Source organism: Acomys russatus, chromosome 4 (assembly GCF_903995435.1).
Source record: "Acomys russatus chromosome 4, mAcoRus1.1, whole genome shotgun sequence".
NCBI lineage: Eukaryota > Metazoa > Chordata > Mammalia > Rodentia > Muridae > Acomys > Acomys russatus.
This window is the reverse complement of record NC_067140.1, coordinates 26,763,934-26,784,300: the sequence shown is the minus strand read 5'-3', so window position 1 is coordinate 26,784,300 and position 20,367 is coordinate 26,763,934. Positions and strand designations below refer to the sequence as shown.

Sequence of the window (20,367 nt, the reverse complement as noted above, 5' to 3'; positions counted from 1 at the left end):
CCTTAAAGAGAATGTTAGGAACTTCTCTGGACCACCCTGGGAGAGGCAGTGTGCCAGCCTGCCAAGGAAAGGTCTAGATATGAGGCTCAGAGGAAGCCATGGTTTCTGTTGGACCAGGGCAGGGGTAGAGGCAGGCGGAAGTTGAGATGGCGCCTGTGCCTCTGAGCTCAAGTCCAGTCTCAGTCCTGTCTTGCCCAGCTGGTGCAGCTACAAGGTACTGTTATGATTACAACAACCCATCTGCCCAAGAGCCAGGGCCCAGTGTGATGCTTTCATTTCTTCTTTCTAAACATCCATTAGTCTGGGAACAAAGGAGGCTGTCCTTGGTGAGCGCTAATTTCTTCTTGTTAAAGGCCTTTTGAGGGGCCGAGAGAGAAACAGTCTCTGTTCTGGGTTTTAAATTGGAAGGAGGGACAGGATAGGGAGGCAAGGACCAGAGAGTTAGGGAGGAGGGGCCAGAGGAAGGAAAGAGAAACTGGGGAGACAGAAGCCTCCTCTGAGGAAACCCCAGCCTCACTGGCCCCCTATGTGACCCTTGGAGGCCTGGGAGGGGTGTGACGCTGTGCACAGGCTGAGGCCTCCTCTCAACCTCCTCGAGGCTCAGTACAGGGTCTCCCTGGTGGCGCTGGTGGAAAAGGTATGGTTGCTGGACATGCTGTTGGGCTTCCTGGAGAATGTTGGCTTCTTCTTCCGGTGGCGCCACCCAGGACAGAGGCAGGCCAGTGTGGACAGGAAGACCTGGCGGAAGTTGGCAGAGACCAGGTTGTAGAGGATGGGGTTGATGGCAGAACTGATGTAGAAGAGAGCGTTGGTCAGCATGTAGAAATAGTGGTAGAAGTCGAAGAGGAACCTGTTGGGGGAGGGGAGAAGTGTTTAGACGCCCAACAGCCCTCAGCACGCCCAGGGACCAGGGATGGGCAGTGTGGCCGCTTAGCGTACCAAAGCCTCCCAAAGCCTACCCTTTTTTCTAGGGTATCTGATGGATCTGGCTTTGACCACAGCCCCACTTGGGCATGGCCTCTCTAATTTGCTACACCTCTCTCACCAGCCCTTCTTAATTGCCCAGAGTCCTGTTCAGAAGCTCAGTGTCTTAAGGCCTCAGGGCCCACTAGTCCCGAACCACACAACAAAGGCAGGAGCCACTAAGGCCCCTCAAGTCTGTGTGTGTTGCACCCACTCATGAGGCTCTTACCCTCCATCTCCAGGCAAGCCTGGCCTCCAGAAGCCTTCACTTAGAGCTGCCCCTGTGCTCCTTAGCATCTCTCCGTGAGCGGACTATGTCTTGCCCGCTGGTGCCTATTATCCTGAAGGTACTGTTACTCACACACTAGGCACTGGCACAGAGAGAGCTCACAGAGTAGGTTTGCTGGGTGGCTGGCCCCCAGATAGCATCTAGACTGGCCACCAGCACAACCCTTACCATCAGCTGACTCATCTGTCCAAACAATTCAGCATGCTGATGACCTACTTTCCCTTTGGGAGCTTGACTCAAGCCCAGCAGAAGGGGCACTGTGGCCAGTCTCCAGAACCTGGGTGCTGAGTCAGCTACGATTTGCCCAGCTGACGGCATTCACAAGTGGCTTGCCGTTGGGAGTTGAACTTGTCTCCCCTGTCTTTTCCCTTGTTGTTGTGACAAGTCACAGCTCTCTGTGTGACTCTGTTGAGCCCAGTCCAGAGTAGCTGTGACCCAAAGCACCTTCAGATGTGACACGGTCATCTCAGGCATGACTTTGAGGATCTGCTTGCCTGCTCTGACCTTTTGGTTATAGCCATCCTCATCCAGCCACCCTCCCTGGAGCCACAGGCTCGCAGCAGCCTTCCCTTCATTCCAGACAGGCATGGGGCTTGTGGCCGCCCTGTTCCTGCTGGTGAGAGCCAGAGTACTCACGTAGTCCACTGTTCATCCGAGATATAGCAGAACATGAGGCGCCGCACATGGTAGGGCAGCCAGCAGACCACAAAGGCTATGACCACAGCACCTGCAAGACAGGCATTGGCCTCAGAAACACGGAGAGAGCTGCAAGAGGCAAAGATGACACCCTGAAGTCATGGACCATTTTCTTTCCTTTTGTAGCAAAACAAAGCACGTGGCACGGCAGCGAGCGTCTTAGGTGAGAGAAGCATGGCAGAATGGGGAAATAGAAGGGTCCAGAGGGTCTTAGAAACCTACAAGAAGAACATTATGATGGGCCCTCCAGGGGTCCTGCTCAAACTATGGCACCAGGCAAGGACAATACATGCAGTAAACTTCGAACCCCTACCCAGATCTAGCCAATGGACAGGATATTCTCACAGTTGAGTGGAGAGTGGGGACTAACTTTCCCATGAACTCTGGTGCTCCATATTTGACCACATCCTCTGGATGAGGAGGCCTGGAGGCACTCAGAGGAAGGATAGCAGGCTACCAAGAAGAGACTTGATACCCTATGAGTATATAAAGGGGGAGGAGGTCCCCCTCAATCACAGTCATAGGGGAGGGCAGTAGGGGGAAAGCGGGAGGGAGGGAGGAATGGGAGGATACAAGGGATGGGATAATAATTGAGATGTAATATGAATAAATTAGTAAAATATTAAAAAGAAACCCAGTGCTAGGAGACTGCAGACCAATGTGGAGGCATGTGCATGCCTGGAGCTCACAGGCAAGCCAGCACAGCTGACTCAGTAAGTTCCAGGTTCACTGAAAGGCGTCATCTCAGAAGAGGAGGGGAAGGGAAAAAGGAGGGCATCTGATGTCAACCTCTGGCCTCCACACACACGTGCATATACATGGGACACACAAAGCAACAGATGCAAGGACGCTAAAGGCTGTAGCCACTGTGATAAACTGCAGTTTCTCAAACCAAACAAACACCCAAATGCCATGACTCAGCACCCTCATTTCTGAGAATTGACCTGAAAGAATTTAAAAACAGGAATGGAAAGAAATGCTTGCACCATGTTCATCACAATAGTGTCATTGAAGCTTTCCCTCCTTCCACCAGGACCCTGTCCCACTCTGTGGAGGAGGGATAGGGAAGAAGGAGACTGTGGCCACCAGAGGGTCAGTCACCATGAGGGGCCAGCTTTGAAGGAGCCATTGCCAAGGCAGCACTTGCAGAGAGGAGGCTCTGCCACCTGTGCAGTCTCCAGGGCCCCTCTGGGTTTCTCAGCCAAGAGGGCTGACAGGTACCTCAGGAACAGTTCTGTTGGACAGCGATGGGCAAGCCCTATCTATATCCTTTCCTCTTACTGCCCTCGGCTTCTTTGTCTGGCCTGCCTACACTGCAGCCCTGCTTTGCAAAGCAGGAGAACTGCTTTTCTGTCAGGCTATGCAGAGATCATCCTAGCTGGGACAACCCTGAAGGTGAGCAGTCACCGGGGGCCTTACTAGGGCAGTGACCACAAGGACCGCTCCAAGGTACTGGCTCTAGCCTTTAGCTTGTCAGCCTCAGTTTCCTCATCTGTGCAACATGGACCCCCGGAGGCCTTCAGTTTTCATCCCACTGTCAAATTTGCTAGAAGCAGATCTGTGGTATCTTGAGTGTCTAAAGGGCACCCAGTCCCCAAAAGTACTGCTACAGTATCCCCAGCCTGGGCTGACATGGGGGAGGGACAGCTAAGCACTGCACTACTTGCTACAGCAGTGACCAGGCCCAATGCAAAGAATGCCAACCAGGCCAACCTTCCTGAGTGCTGGTACACCTCAGCTGACCTGAGAGACATGCATTGCTTGGGACAGAAAGGGCCAGCTCATGTGCTCTCTCTCTCTCTCTCTCTCTCTCTCTCTCTCTCTCTCTCTCTCTCTCTCTCTCTCTCTCTCTCTCTCTCTCTCTCTCTCTCTCTCTCTCTCTGTCTCTCTCTCTGTTACAGACATAGCTAGGTAGGGATGATGGAGACTCAGGCAGAGCCCACAAGACAGAAGGGCAGCTCAGTTAGATGGAACAGCATGCTGTCTATAGGGTGGCCTTTATAGCCAGATGAAAGGTGCAGTTGACAGGTTCCCTGGCCCAGGTATGTCCTAGCAGGTGGCTGACCACTGATGCAGCTCTGCTTGAGGTCTCGGATGCTTCTGTCTACCTTCAGCCACAGCTTCCTCCTTGGAACCAGGACAGGCCCCAGTTACTCTCCCAGGTACTCTGAGAGACATGGGGGACATGAAGTGGTTGCTCTGGGCTCTAGCAATGTCCCTGGGAGGAGGTGTTTGAGCATGAGCCCTTCTCACAGTTGCTGCCTTTGGGTTCAGGTGAGGACATCTGTGAGGGAAGTCCACCTAGACCCACTCTGGGCTCTGAGGGGGCTGATCTGGGGGACTCCTTGCTGACGTACATTTTTCCCGGAGACTGCACCTGGAGCTGCTGGGAAGTAAGCCTGAAAAAGGCAAGACCAGGAAGGAGCCACAGCCACAGCCACAGCCACAGCCACTGCCACAGCCACTGCCACAGCCATAGCGACTGCCACTGCCACAGTCACAGCCACAGTCAAACTGCAAGACATGGATCTGGAGGATAAAAAGGCTTCTGTCCTGAGACTTTCTCATGCATCACACCTGATGACTGTTTCCTGAGGTTGCATCAGCTGCAAGATTCAGGCCCACCCCTCTGCTCAGCATTGTTGCCACATTCTGTCTGGCCAGCAGGCACTCCCTTGGCATGCCTTCCGTCCATAGCTCTATTACCAGGACCTTCTAGCTAGATGTCGCCCCCACGGCGGTCTCCAGCTGCCAGATCTGGTCATATGACTTTTTTTGTGAGTGTGTCTCGGGTATACTTGCTTCTTTGATTTATAGCAAGAAAGTCTACCCGTATCTGTGGGCAAGCTCAGGGTTGGCACCCAGCCTTGGTTTGGTTGAGTGAAGGTACAAGGGACTGAAGAGGGCAGAGTGCCGATGCTGAGCTCGGCCCATGTTCTATCCCATGTCTTTACACTTGGCTCTGGGTCGAGCCCCACTGCTCCCCCAGGTCCGAGGTTACGTACGTAAGACGAGAACTCCATGGCGTAGGGCCTGGACACGGCCAGGCTCGATGGACATGCTGAATGTGCTGGGCTGTAAATTGTTCTGGGTGCCCACAGTGCACACTCGACCCTGCTCGGCGGCCTGGTGCACCATGACTGTCAGTTTGTTGGCAATCACAGTGTTTAGGATGGAGATGACCAGCATGGGGAACACAAAGGACATGAAGGTGTTGACCTGCAAGAGCAAGAGGTGGCTGTCAGACCCAGACATAGACCTAGGGACTGGGCTAGGGGAGGTACATGCCAAGTTAGGAAGGCCATACCCCATCTGGCCTGCTCACGAGACCAGGCCCTTCCCTGGAGCTCCTCCTCCTCCTCTTCTTCTTCCTCCTCCTCCTCTTCCTCCCCTTCCTGCTCCTCCTCTTCCTCTTCTTCCTCCTCCTCCTCTTCCTTCCCATCCTGGTCCTCCTCTTCCTTCTCCTCTTCCTCTTCCTCCCCCTCCTCCTTTTCTTTTTCCTCCTCCTCCTCTTCCTTCCCATCCTGGTCCTCCTCTTCCTTTTTCTCCTCCTCCTCCTCCATTTCTGCTTCCAACCTGCTTTCCCTGGGTCTAGGACTGTCAGGTCCAGGACCCCAGACCATAGCACAGCCTGTCCAGTGAGGCTGAACCCTTGGCTCCCACTCTGTATGCAAACAGTTCACAGCAATGCCTCCATACATTCTCCCACCCACCTGGTGCCGCGCAGAGCTCTGGGGAAGGTTAGCCCCAGTCACCAGCCAAAGCCTTCTGCCAACACTCTACATTTGTTAAAAACTGAATCTCAGGTTCTTGTGGCCAATAACATAGATTTGTTTCCTGTATGAATTCAGCCTGGCTTCGTCAGCAATGTCCAGCTGACCCTCAGAGCAAAATCACACAAGTGTGCACATATCCTCGTTGAAACACACGGAGAGCATGGCCACCGTGACGCGTGTGACTTTTTGCGAAGCTCCTGTCTTGTGGTGAGGGCAGCCATGACCCGATACCAGGAATGAATGGAGTGGCCACCCACAGTGCTGGAGTAGGCTGGACCCCTCCCCGCCAAGCCTTGTTTGGACTTGGTTGAAGCACCTGTGAAGGCGTTGCCTTTACGCGTAGGTAGCCACAGACCATCACTGGGAAGGTCTGGGGAAGAGGCAGTCCATGTTTCCATTTGCATAAAGCTCTGCTCAACAGGCAGGGCACACACTGCTCAAGGGAAGGTGTTGGTGCATGTGCTGGGTCAGCCCCATCTCCCTCTTGGGCCATTTATGTCCTCGCCAAGCTGCATCTCCTCTGACCTTGAACATCTTCCCCCAGCGGGTCAGGACCCAGAGCTGTTCCATTGGAAGCCCACAGAGGGCAAGCAAGAACTCCCCGGCCTGCTCTGGCTCAGCTGTGCCCCATCCCAGGAGACATACTAATTCTATTCCTGGGTGAGTCACAGTGGAATTAAACACACTTGATGTATCCAACACAGATCTAAAATGTCAAAACATTTAAAATACCGCACCTCGCTGAACACAGGCAGCACACAGCTATCTCTAGGGCTGGCCAGAGCTGGAGCAGAGCATTGAGACAGGAGCTGGCTCCAGGCCCTCAGTGGCCCCTCATGCCATGACTCTGAGCAGTAGGGAGGGAGGCTGACAGCAGACCACCGTGCTGGACTCTGAGCAGTGGGGAGAGATGTGGCCAAGAGCAGGAAAGCGGGATGGGGCAGCACTGCTGATAGTCTGTGTCTCGACTCAGCTGGGATGTATACAGACTGGGGAGAGAAGCCAGACTCAGCAGTGTCCATCTTAGGGAGGGGAAGCACATAGCACACAGTGTCTCTGTTGCCATGCTGTCCCTGCCTCCCCTTCTGTGTGTCTGTCTCTCCTGGCATCTGTCTTTCTTTTTCTTCTTCTGTTATAGACATGTGTACTTATTTCCACGGGTGGCAGGACCTGTCCTCAGTGTCTGAAGATGAGCTAGGTGCTGGGCTACTCTGGGCCACCAGCTTAGAAAGCTGGATTGGGGCCCCGGGGAGGACAGTGGTCCCCAAAGGCATGCCGGCCTCTGGTGTTCTTGCCTTCTGTTATGCTCTGTGCAGGTGCTGGGCTGGAAATGAGGGGGCATCTCCAGAAAGTGGCAGAATTCACGAGAGTTGGAGGCTGGAGGTTGAGGTACAGACTTGAACCTTAGACAGACAGGAGTCCCATGTCCTTGGGCAGAGTGACTGAAGGTGCCCCTCCTCCACCATTGGGTGCCTTCACTGGTACCCAGGATTACCGTCAGGGTGGACAAAGGAAGCAAGTTGAGGTTTCTTGTCAGGGAGCTGGAATGGTTCCTGTGAGGAACAGGGCTAATTTAGCGGCTGCCCTCCCTAAATCTATGTTTCTGTGGAGAAGGGGAGAGGTGGAATGTAGGGTAAGAGTGGAAAAGAAACTGTGGTCAGGATGGTGGGTCCAAGCTTGTACATGGATGATAGATTGTGTGTGTGTGTGTTAGGGGGGGTGTCAACAGATGAGGGTGCAGGTGCTGGTGAAGTGTGTACCTCTGATTCTTGGTGGCCTTGGCCCCAGATCCCTGATCTGGGGCTTTTACCCTCCCCTGCAGAATGATCCTGGGGCCTCCCCCACCCCTAATTTAGCCCACTGTGTTTTAGATAAAATGCTGGACTCACCCACCCCAGCAAGTGACACACAATGAGTGGGAAAGACCTGAAGAGGGTGCAAAGCCCAAGAACTTCAACAAACCAAACCCGAGGAGTGAGACTGGCCTGGCAGAGACTCTCTCCTCTGTAAGGGTGGCAGATGAGTCCCAGCCAGACAGGTTCAGCGATGGGCTAGGGTTGGACAGATTGCAGACAGAAGGGTCTTCACAGACCAGCACTGGCAGGTTTCTGTGCCCTCCCATTTCCTGGCCACCCCTCTCCACTTCTGCTGAGACCAGGCATGGCAACATAATGGATGCCAGATGCACCCGATATCAAGGTTGTCAATGCAGCTTTGTTTGAAACAACAAGACCAGAATGAACTCAAATGCCTATCACTGGGGTGGCTGGCCAGTCCCCCATGCATCTGCTTCTGGGGCACCTGCTGACACCAGGTGTCCCAAGATAAACGGTTTATGGAGTGTCCAAGGAAGCAAGGGTGGCTCCTCCAGTCCCTCTAAAGGCCAGGTTGGCTCCGCAGAAAGCCTGACCATCCTGTATAGGGGGCTGGCGGGACACGTTTCAGGTGCCCTTTGTGGACTGGCGCTGAATGAACTGCCTCGCCACACAAACTCCACATCCCCAGGTGTGAACAAGAGCCCCCGTGGCACACCGAAGCCACCGGTTACTCCCAGCTGTGGGAAATGTTGGGGACAAAAGACGAACATATCTCGTGGGTCTATTCTCATTTCACAGGAGGGCTGCTGGGGCCCAGAAAGCAAGGGCAGTAGGGGGGAGGGGGCGTCTCTTAAAGTGATTTCACAGAAATGAGAGTGACTGCACTGCATTTGTTCTCAGAACAGGATTGTGGAAAAGACAAAGAAGCCATCATCTGGGAATACCCCCCCCCCAACACACACACACCCCAGGATGCTTGAGAGACTGGTTCTATTCAAGTGGCTAACCGGGAGGAGAGGGCTTAAGGTATAAGAAAATTGCTGGATCAGGCTCTTCTAGAATGTCCCAAAGAGTGGCAGGTTCAGGATGCTATGTTGCCCCAGCCTCCTCTTGGATCCCCGTCACCCTTGCCAGGTGTCCGAGAGTGGTGGCTTTGGCCCAGACAAGCTCCAGCTGTACCAGGACCAGAAACTGAAACCTCAAGATTTCCCGCTCAGAAGGGAGACAAGACGCAGGAACCAAGCCGGGCATGATGGCGCATGCCTTTAATCCCAGCACTTGGGAGGCAGAGGCAGGTGGATCACTGTGAGTTCGAGGCCAGCCTGGTCTACAAAGCGAGTCTAGGACAGCCAAGGCTACACAGAATAAACATTGTCTTGAAAAAACAAAAAACAAAACAAAACAACAACAAAAGAGATGCGGGAACCAGACCCCAGCCTGATGAAACACAGGGTCGTCATCCTCCGGTGCCTATGTGGGCAACCTCTGTTCACTTCCTCCCCCCCCCCCCCACTATGGGTCCCTATCCTCCTTTTCTGGTTTGGAATTATTGGAAGAGGCTGAACCCCAGACAGAGTCCAAGTGGGAGACTTGCTGAGTGAGTCTCAAGTCTTCAATGGGAGGTCAGCACCACAGACGGCCACCCATGTCAAGCCGGCTTGTGACCAGAGTGTGGTCAGGACCTCGCAGCCCATCTGCTAGCAGATGGCACGTACCACCCTCCCACCCCTCTCTGTGCTGGCCACCTTCAGTGTGAGAGTCAGACTCTTCCCTCCTGCTGTCCAGGGCGCAGCGGCTGCTCTCTTGATTGAGGACCTGGCGACAGAAAACCTTGAACATCCTGTCGGTGCCTGGCTGTGCGGCAGGCCTGGCACCAGTTTGGCTGTCAGGAGACGACAGACTCAGCCCAGAGGTTTCAATAGGATTAAGGAAAAGGCATTCTCAAGAGCTCTGACCTTGTCCACCTGTGCCAGGCACTAAGTCCCTGGGGACTTAGTGGTCCAGAACCCTCAGCAGAGCTGGCAGTGTGGGGCATTTTTACTGGATGGAGGGCAGAAACAGGTGACAAGATGCTTCAGTGTATCGGCCCCAAACAAACTGTACAGGGGAGAACTGAAGTCTGTCTGCCACGCCTTCAAACATTATATCAGCCAAAAAGCCTATTAGAATGTTCAAATCTGTGGGACGTCTGCTAAGCAGCAGCAAGTGTCTTCGAAATCCCCAACAAGTTCAGTGGCAGCACAGTGGAGAATAGGAGGGCTAGGTACTGCTGGGCCCACTCCCCTCCTCTCTACCCAACAGCAGGAAAGAGCCCCAGCTTGTGCTTAAGGCCCACTTTATACCTGCAGTCAGGAAAGCAATGCCTGGCTGAATTGAGTCCATGGCTGTGTCCACATCAGGCCAAGACAGTAGCCTTTCTGCTTATGGGTTAATGTGTTCTGAACAGCAGCTCCCACCTGCCAAGATGCATCTGCTGTGTTTCTACTTCAAAAGCCCAAGCCAATTCAATCGGGCTTGCTGATATGCCTTTTGTTTGCATTTCCCTAAGATGCAGGGTGCTAATTTGACACTGAAGGATTAAACATTGGGCCAAGTGCTCAGCACAGTGTACTTGGAGTCCTTAACAGAGGTTAAGCCATCCAAGAAAGCTCTCAGACCCATGAACATTAGCTCATATTGCTAGTGATCATGCTAAGCCCTCAGCTGGGCTTGGGAGGGAGGCTTTGCAAGGCTGGGACAAGGCTGGCTACTGGGGCTGGACGGTTGTAAGCAGGGCACACATGCACCTCAGTGTGTACATTTGGTACGGGGCATACAGAACACGCATTGCAGCTGACTCTCCAGCCCCACAATTTGCTGTGTGCTTTCTTGCCATGTAATTGTGTGGGTAGTGCAGCAAATATCCTGCCGGCTCCTCCCAATTTCTAATTACCACCTACTGCCAAAGCCGGCCACTGCACTTCCCCGTGGACATCTGGCTCTTCAACATCATCAGCGTCTCAATGGGATTAGCGCTGTGTCCCTGCCCAATAAATCTGATTATAGTGAACACAGGAAGAGCATGTAGAGATGGCCAGTGTGAGGGAAGAGACTGGTAGAGGCCTTCCACTCCCCCACACAGAGTCTCAGCATGTTCGAGAACTCACTCATAACTTGTGCAAAGCCAGGCTCTGGCCTTTGGTGGGTGACCAGGCTCTGGGCCTCACCCTTGGCTGGAGGACACTTGCCTCAAGCCAGCTTCCTGCTGGGTAGAACTAAGGGGCTTCTGGGAGTAGGCAGAAGTAAATGCTCGGAAATGGCAGCAGAGGGCTGGAGAGACAGCTTAATCCGTGAAGTGCTTGCTTTTTAAACACCCACTTAAAAATTCAGGCACATGCCTCTAATCCCAACACTGGGGAGGTCGTGGCTGGAGTCGGTTTGAGACTTGCTGGCCTGCTGTCTGGCCAGTGGGTGAGCTTTAGATTCAGTGAGAGGCCAAAGCAAAAATTAATGTGGACAGTGATAGAGAGGACGCCTGACATCAACCATTATCCCCACACCCATGCACATGTACACAATGTATACACACTCTTTCTCTCTCTCTCTCTCTCTCTCTCTCATACACACTAACACACACACATACGCACACACGCACACGCGCGCGCACACACACACACTCAACACCTGAGGCTGGATGGCTGGAAGATGAGGAAATTAAACAGTGAACAGTAGCCCAAATGGTACCCAGTGGGAAGGGGGCTGGGAGAGGGGTGGGGAGCAAAGAACCTCTCTTTCCTCACTATGTCCCTTTACCTCATTAGGTTCTAAATTCGCTTGTCCTTTACACCCACATGGAGCTTTTCTTTACAATAGCAAAGAGGGTTTTTTGTTTTGTTTTGTTTTATGAATGGCACAGCGTGCAAATTCACACTCTCCAGCGTGTCTGTGACTCAGAGCCCTGGGGAGAGACTGGAGAAAGGAAGAGCAGCCAGAGTTGATCCTATCAAGAGACCCTGAGCTCCTTCCCAGGGGCCTGAGTGCTGCCCTCAGGCTCACAGTCTCAGATTATCTTGCCAGCCTCGATTTTCTTCCACAGACCCGGCAGAAGGAGCCTTGGCCATTTCAACAATGCTGTGCCGCATAACCCGTCCCCAGCAGTCAGATGATGTGTGGCTACTGTTCCCAACTGGGGCAGGTTGTGCTGCTCAACCTGGCTCTTTCTGGAAATTCCATAACTCACGGCTGTGCCTGCTTATCTCTTCGCTGGGGCTACTTATATCTCTCACCATCCTACACTCCTTTGCCACCATCTAAGGCGTCACATATCCCAAGCTTACTTTATCTGAGGGTCACGGTCACTTACCAAATACTGATGCTTGCAAGGCGGCAGGAGGCAGAGGTGAGCTCAAGATAGTGTGAAAGGTGGACCTGTTTTCAGAGAGCTTTACACGTGTCTATGCGGTGGGATTCCCATGGGCCAGGGGAGGTTGACAAGGGCAGGAGCCCCGGGCTGAGAAACATGGAATTGACTTAGCTATGTGTATGTTTCGGGTGCTCTGCTTACACGGTAGGCAGAGCCTGGAGCGGGTGTCAAGGTGGAGAGAGACCAGGACTGTGGCTGGACCTGGTAATGGGGTAACGTGGAGTGGCACCTGAAAGGGGACCCCATCTCTCAGGCAGGGTTGCACCACCGCATCACAGGCTGAGCGTGGAGTCTTGGCTCTGCAAGTATACAGTTTAGCTCCCGTGCCACGTCCGGCACTGGGTCCCTCCTGAGAGTGAGAGTACGATGGCCCACAGCGACCATTGTGGGTCCTGCCACTGGCTCACAAAGCACAGAAGGCTGGCTGAGTTAAGGCGAGGTTGCCCATCAGTGTCTCTAACCTGACCGTGGGAACTGGCCGAATCCTGCCCTGAGGTCCCTCCTCTCCGGTACTGTTCCTCCGGCACTGGGGTCCCCTGAGAGTGGAGTTACGATGGCCCACAGCGACATTGTGGGTCCTGCCACTGGCTCACAAAGCACAAAGGCTGGCTGAGTTAAGGCGAGGTTGCCCATCAGTGTCTCTAACCTGACCGTGGGAACTGGCCGAATCCTGCCCTGAGGTCCCTCCTCTCCGGTACTACTGTGTCCTGTACCACAGATGTCCTCTGTAAAGGGCCAGAGAGTGAGTGACTTTGCTTTGTGGGCCACATGATCTTTGTCACAACTGCTCAGCTTGGCCATAAAAGCCCAAACTAGCCACAGACAACATGTGAATAAACAGTGGGCTACATCTACTACACTTTCAACAGTAGATCACAGGGCCAGCTTGCTGACTCCTGCCTGAAAGACTCTTGCTTGTGGCCATGGAACACACACTGAGTGCCGGTCTCATGTCATAGCCCATTTGAGGAAAACGGAGACCAATATAACCACTTTCCCCCTCCTCCCCTTCCCCCTCCTCCCTTTCCCCCTCCTCCTTCCCTTCCCCTCCTCCTTCCCTTCTCCCTTCCCTTCCTCTCCTTCTCCTCCCCCTCCTCCTTCTCTTCTGTGCTTGCTTGTCTGAGACAGGCTGGAGGGAGGCTGGGAGAAGGCACTAGTGCTAAGCCTTACTCTGAGTCTGACTGGAATGAAACAAATCTCATTCCATGTACACCTTGGACGGACGTTCCCACGCCAGTGCCCAGTGTATATAGAAGGAGCATGAAGGATCAAGAAAAAAAGCCAAAACACGTTTGAGTGTGAGGAGCAAGGTGCCACCTATAGGCAGCACACCACCAACCACCGTCCTCTCCACCATATAAGCTTTTAGCCATGGTTTCCAATGGGCCTAGACTGGTGGCATGCATTGCTGAGGGCCTGATCTATTCCTAGGGAATCTGAGGAGAGAAACCGTCTCCTTGGCTCATTTACCTCACATCCAGAGTAGTTTAACACAACCCTAAGGATGGGATATGCTTGGACAAAAAACGCTTTCATGGCTTAAGCCAGCCTTCTCCTGCCAAGCTGTACATTGCCTGCGGTCCCACAGCCTCTGAAGGCACACAGCATGAGAGATGAGCTCACTTCAGTTACATGAATCTCCCCAAATGTGTCTCCCCTGATAGCCATGTCCCTGGCCAGCCGCTCCTCAGGACACCCTTTCATCTGACAAACTGGAACTTTGTCCCCTCAGAAGTGTCCCTAAAGAACCTATTCTCACACCACTGAACGAGCCCATCTTTCTACAGACACTTTGCATCCTAATTCACATTCTGTTGAATGTCATGGGCTGCCAGTCACCCCTCAATAGGATGCCTTGTCAGGCACGTCCGTCCAAGGTGTACATGGAATGAGATTTGTTTCATTCCAGTCAGACTCAGAGTAAGGCTTAGCACTAGTGCCTTCTCCCAGCCTCCCTCCAGCCTGTCTCAGACAAGCAAGCACAGAAGAGAAGGAGGAGGGGGAGGAGAAGGAGAGGAAGGGAAGGGAAGGAGAAGGGAAGGAGGAGGGGAAGGGAAGGAGGAGGGGGAAAGGGAGGAGGGGAAGGGGAGGAGGGGGAAAGTGGGGAGAAGAGCAGGAGGAGGAATTGAAGGAAGAGGTGGAAGGGGAAGAGGAGGGGCAAGGGGAGGAGGAGGGGCAAGGGGAGGAGGAGGGGGAAGGGGAAAGCGAGGGGGGAGGGGAGGAGGAGAGAAAAGAGAAGTAGGAAGAGGGGAAAGAGGAAGGGGAAGAGAAGGAGGCGGAGGAGCAGGGAGAGGAGGAGATGGGGAGGAGGAGGAAGGGGCGGTTCCTTGTCTCTGTTTGCTTGGAAGGTGGGCACAGCATCCACACGACAGGCTGAGCTGCTACCCCATCAGAGTCAGTGGTCTAGTCTCCAAGCCGCTGCTGCTGGCCTCTGTCATTGACCTGGATGCTAATTGTAGCAGTAGGAAGCCTTGTTCCAGGCATTGGAATGCAGGGGCTGCATTCAGCCAGGCTCCTTCAGGGTAAGCCTTCCCTGCTCTGCCAATCTTGTTCCCGCCGGCTAGATGAATTTCCTTTGATGGCTTTGAAATGGCCACTTCAAGGTGCTTAGGCCTTGGTCTGTAAATTCTCCCGGACCACAACAGCCATAGGAGAAAATCCTCAGAAAGGCTGCACTGAGTGTCGATGGCAAATTCTCATGATTGACACGAAGTCAAGGTCAGCTGGAGGTGGGACAGAGAGGACCCACACGGCCATTTCTCTGAGGCTCAAGCAAGTCAGGTCCCTTTGCAGCTTTGTCCCCAGCCAGTGCACTACCCACTGCTGGCATCCAGCCTTCTCAGTCACAACAGTCCTGGAAGCTGCACTGTTGTGCAAAAGCTCTTAGGCACACACAGGAAAACTGTGGACAGAGTCACGGATGCACACGGGACACACTGCAAACACCAGGACCTCCTGGGTCCTGAGAGTCTCAGCCATCAGGGAGATAACTAACCAGTGATCCTGGAGGAGGCCAGGAGAGGCTCTAGCTTGTGAGGAAAACAGTCCTGGCTTCTTACATGCTTGACCTTTCAGGGTTTTTTTTTTTTTCTGTTCAAAAACAAACAAGCAAACAAAAACAATAACAAACCCTAGTTGTAAGAGCTGAAAGAAACATTACAGGAGCATTGCAGGCTCATTAAGGGAAAGCTCTTGCCTCCCAGACTAAACAAATCTTCCTCTGGGGGGAGACATTCATTGCCTCTTCTAACAGATATTGCAGTTGGGCAGTAAACTGCCTGGCTAAGGGGCTACCCCTCTGGAAGGCAGATTTACCTAAGGCTATATGCTAAAGAGATGGGAGGAATATTTATCCCTTTAATGAGACAGTGTATTTTCCTTCCAGAATTCCTGCCCACAGTGCAAAGGCTGCAGAGCCATCATCAGGGCCTGTTAGGTCTGCCAGCCTGAGTCCCAAGCCAGAAACGTGCAACTTTCCCTTCCGTTTTTTTTTATTTTGAATGCTGGTCAGAGCCTAAGTGTGTTGCCTCCTTTGGTACTTTGGGCTTGTTCATTTTTTTTCTCTAAAGCCATCCATCCCTTTGCCATTCTGCCACGTGGCTGCCTGCTTGCCAAACCTCCCCGCCTAAGTAAAAAGCCATAGTGATCTCTGTTCTCCCTCCTTTGGGCGGTTGCCAAGATTTGCACCTTGCCTGTCCTGGAGTTTTTCTTTTAAATGGTAATAAAATTATCCTCAATCCATTTTTAAGTTCTTTTATCATTGAGACCAATAACCATGCTGGGATGCCCTCCTTCCTCAGTAACGTGGCACGGTCTAGCAGAACTTCCTCACATTTTCAGGAATAAGAAGGAAAGAGGGGACAGGGTGGGAGGGAGGGGTCCCTCTCGTCAGCCTGAGGATCAGGGCTAGGTTTGGACAAGTCAGTGCACCGTGCAGTCATACTGGGGCTTCTGCAGAGTTTGGAGAGCAAAGCATTTGCTTTCTTCTCACACTCGTTTCTTGCAAACAGGCCTTATTACTGATCCAACCCTCGGGCTCCACTGGGGACCCGGCAGCTTCTCCTTACACCTTGATAGAAAAAAGCTGTTGGGTGGAACCAGGCAAAGTGATGCTAGGGTCCTGGGCCAAGGCCAAAGTGTTCCCTGCTCCCTGGAGGTCTAAGGTCTGGCACGGCAGTGAGGCTTTCCCACAGGCTCTGGAAATCAGTGAATTCTGTGTGCTAATGTGCATGTGTCTGTGTTTCAGATGTGCCTGTGCCCATTATGTATCCTGTCTGCTTATGCACATGTGTCTCTGTACACGTGTGCTCACACATGTGACTGCATAGTTTCTGCTTTTGCTCCTATTTTGCTGCTGGCCCATCTAGAACTCTGAAAGCGAAAGCGCTGCCAGGGGTTATAAGGTCTTGGGGCCTGGAACCCCCACCATGATCCTGGGGAAGATGTGTGGTCAGTGTCTACCTAGAGTGGTCCTGGGTCCATGCTCTTTTGGTAAAGGTTTTAGATTGCTGCTTGGAAGCTGCATGGCAGGACCCTATAACCCGATGCAGGGATACTTAGGGTGACTGAGTCTCCAGTGGCTGGGCCTATCCTCTTTTCCACTGCTCTCCCAGATCTCAGCCTTGGTTGCCCATCAAGAGACTCAGCATCTATACTGAGGCAGTTTTTCTGTTGTGTTCAAGAATTAAGGGAGAGCTGCCTCCCTAGTGCCAAATACAGTTATACCCAGACCTGGGCCAGGAACAAGTATGGCTGCCTTACCTGTCTGGCTCCACTTGGGCTGGGCACTTAAGAGCAGGCCCTAGGCTCATGCCTCAGTCAATGCCCCCAAGCCTCCATCGGCCCCAGCACCTGTCCCAGACCCATTATCGCAGGGATGCACTACAGAGCAAACTGTCCATAGAGCCACCAGAAGTCCCAGCCACCACACAGTGGTTCCCATTGAAGGACTCAGACCAGCAGATGGAGTTGGGGAGTGCCTGCCTGTAAACAGGGCATCGGCAAAGGGGTGCATGGATGGATACAGAATCCAGACCAAAGTCCTTGGGAGAAAACCTCAGCTAATAATGATGCTCTTTCATCCTTCACCAGGGGCATTGGGTGAGGCTGTGAGGGCTGCTTTCTGGCCCCGAGCCAACACCCCTTTTGGTTGTAAGTACCATAACCCTGCGTCATCTACCTGTGGCAGGGAAATAGCAGGGAGGCTGTACCCTGATGTCCCCGAGGATGGGCACAGCGGAGGAACCCCAAAAGGAGGGGCTGAAGGAAGGCGTGTTCCCTCAGCTGAGACCACGTCACACTGAGTCCTCCACCCCCACTTCAAAAGAAAGAAATCTCATCTTCCTTCCAATAATGACTCTTGTCACAATGACATAATTGGTCCATTTGTTAGACTGAGCGTTTCCAGGCTGAACGCGGAGGACTTCGTTGTTACTGTTGTACAGAAACAGTCCCACTCAAATGCCACCAGGCTTTGAGGCAAATAAGGCATTCATCCTCCCCTGCTGTGGGCTCCATCCAGGTTCCTACCTTCTCTGCAATCACTGGAGTTTGGGGATTTGTGAATGGGCCTGCCCAGGGTGCCTGGTCCGTTTGGCAATCAGTGTAGGGGCAGGCTGACCGGCTGGTGCTGCTGGCTCTTCAGGACCCAAACAGGAAGGAAGCCCCCAGTGACCTGTCAGTACTGATGCTGAGCAGCGAGGATTGGAACTGGTCTTGGTCTTCTGGCTTCCATATGCACTGTTCGTGACAGCCGGCTGGTTTGTTCTGCCTGTCCCTCCCCAGGACTGACTGAGGACAAAGCCTGTCAGATTTACTCAACACTGGGCTCCCCAGAGCTGGTAAGGAGTCTTCAGAAAAGGATGCCCTGAGTGGGCATGGCAGGAGACTGTCTAGAAAAAAATGCCCTCATCTTGGAATAGGGAGAACCAGGAAATGGTGTAAGGAACAGCCGCCTTATCTGGTTTTGTTTTTTGTTTTTGTTTTTCAAGATAAGGTTTTTCTGTGTAGCCTTGGCTGTCCTGACCTTGCTTTGTAGATGAGGCTGGCCTCGAACTCACAGAGATCCACCTGTCTCTGCTTCCCTGAGTGCTAGGATTACAGGTGTGCATCACCTTGCCCAGCAACCAACTGTATCTTAAAGGTAGTTCTACCCTGGCGAGAAGGCTCAGTTGGTAAAATAATTCCCTTGCGAGCATGAGAATATGGGTTTGGTGCTGAGAACCCTGTTTAAATGAAAATTCTGGTGAGGTGGAGCATGCTAGCAATTCCCGTACTGGGGAGGTGGAAGCAGGGAGACCCCTGAGGCTCCTCACTGGCCAACTACCTTGACAACAGGCGAGTTTTATACCAATAAGAGACCATGTATCAAAACAATGTGGATGGCACCAGAGGTTGCATACACATACAGATACATGCGCATGCACACACACACACAGACATACACACACAGACATACATACACAGACATAGACACAGACACACATACTCTGTTTTGTTGAATGGGCTATGGCTGTGAGCCCCAGGATGGCCTTAACTGTTGATCCTCCTGCCTCTGTCTCTTACAGACATGTGCTGCCATGGCTGGTTGTAAATTATTTTAATAACGTTTTATTCGATTAAATATACCAAAAATATTATTTCAAGGTGTGAAAGTATTAGTGGCGTATTATACACGATATCCCCTTTTTAGTTGATGTTTCAGAAGCTGTGCACCCTTCTAAAGAGGGCATCTGGGCGGAGGCATGGACAGGGCAGTCATCTGCTCTTCTGGAAGGGCTCACAGGGAAATTTTAAGGTATTCACCGTTCAGCCCCACATCTCTACAGAGTATCCTGGGCCCACTTCTGGTCATGGGAGGTCCTGGGCTCCTCAGTTTCAACAAGGCCAACGGTTGGACATTCATCTTAAACTACTTATAAAACACATGTGGTGGGTAAAGGAGGGGGAGCTACACCTCCCAGAAACAGGATCTGTGTCCCTTTATGTCTCTGCAAGGTGCCATCAGCAGAGCTTGTGCAAATCTGGCTGGCTGCACCAAGATCTCACTGGGTAGGGACAGGGCCAGAGGTTCTTCTGCCTCCTGAGTTCTTCCTGATCAAACCTCAGAAGCGGAATGCAGTAAGATGAAGGCATGCCTTAGGGCTGGACGGGACAGGAGTCTGGGGATTAGCCACACAGGCTGGGCAGAAGGCAGGTCCCCAGCACCCACATTTGTGTTCCTCTTCCCCATTCAGCTTTCCTCATCCTAGCGCAGACCGTCACTAGAACTCCAGCCTCTGGGTTGGATTTGAGCTCAGCGCTATCTTCCACCACATGAGCCACTAGCTGATGTGTAGTAATTAGACGCTCAGTACCACAATTAATCCTGCAGTAATTGCTTGTCATGGGAGCACCACTCAGTTCAGAACCTTCAGTCTGGTCGTTGCTGAGACACCAGTCAGTTATGGGCACCGGAGCTAGATGTGCTGGCACATGCCTATAATCCCAGCACTTGAGAAGTAGAGGCAGGAAATCAAGAATTCAAGGCTAGTCTTGTGTACCTAGCAGTTTGAAGCCAGTCTGAGTTCTATGAGAACCTTCTTTGAAACAAAACAAAACAAAACAAAAACAACTGAAAGAGAGAGAGACAAAAACAACTGAAAGAGAGAGAGACAAAAACAAACAAACCCCCAACATCTGTTTTTTTTTTTAAACCAAAAGGAGTGGTGACAAGACAGAACAACTCCATCTTGTATCCCCTTCTTTCATCTTCCACTGGGACTCACCCTGAGTTGCAGGTGAGTCCCAGTGGAAGAGCTTTCTAGAAGTTTTTTTGAACCAGGAATGGGAAGGTTTGGGTTAAATCCACCTGGGAAACACAGCAGCTGGCCCCAAGATTCTAGAGCCTCAGCCAGCGGCTTTGGAGGGAACCACACCATGATAGTCTCACCAGTTAGCACTAATTCTCACCCTCCCAGGGGGTGGGGATGGGTTGGTCAGGGATTGAGTAGTGAGGACCCCCCTCCTACTGCAGTGGTTATAAGATGCATTTTCTCTGACAGATTGTCTCCAAAAGTCAGCACAGGTGCTCATGACACTTAAATTGCTTGAGTTTGCAAGTCCGATGTTTACATGAACACACACACACACATACACATACACACACATACATACATATACACACACATACACACACATACACATACATACACACACACACACAAACACACACACACACACACACACACATTCAGACCACAGTTTGCTTGGGGTGCCTTGTCTGTGCAATGAGATTATAGGTCCCATTGATCCCACGGTGGCTTCTCATCGAAGAACATTCCAGAGGGGAAAATGGGAGGGAGGGAGGGAGGAATGGGAGGATACAAGGGAGGGAATAACCATTGAGATGTAATATGAATAAAATAATAAAATAAAAATTAAAAA

At 52.3% G+C, this 20,367-nt stretch overlaps 1 protein-coding gene across 1 annotated transcript in view; it reads right to left on the bottom strand.

Moving 5' to 3' along the window:
• Nucleotides 1-440: 440 nt before the first annotated feature.
• The window catches only part of Ntsr1 (neurotensin receptor 1), a 41,780-nt gene continuing 21,853 nt past the window's right edge, over nucleotides 441-20,367 (bottom strand). Inside the window, exons 2-4 of the mRNA XM_051144976.1 lie at nucleotides 4,954-5,167; nucleotides 1,889-1,979; nucleotides 441-850 (exon numbers count right to left, since the gene is read on the bottom strand). Of these exons, the coding sequence (XP_051000933.1) occupies nucleotides 601-850; nucleotides 1,889-1,979; nucleotides 4,954-5,167 (555 nt within the window). The 3' untranslated portion in view covers nucleotides 441-600. The remainder of the gene's footprint in view (nucleotides 851-1,888; nucleotides 1,980-4,953; nucleotides 5,168-20,367) is intronic.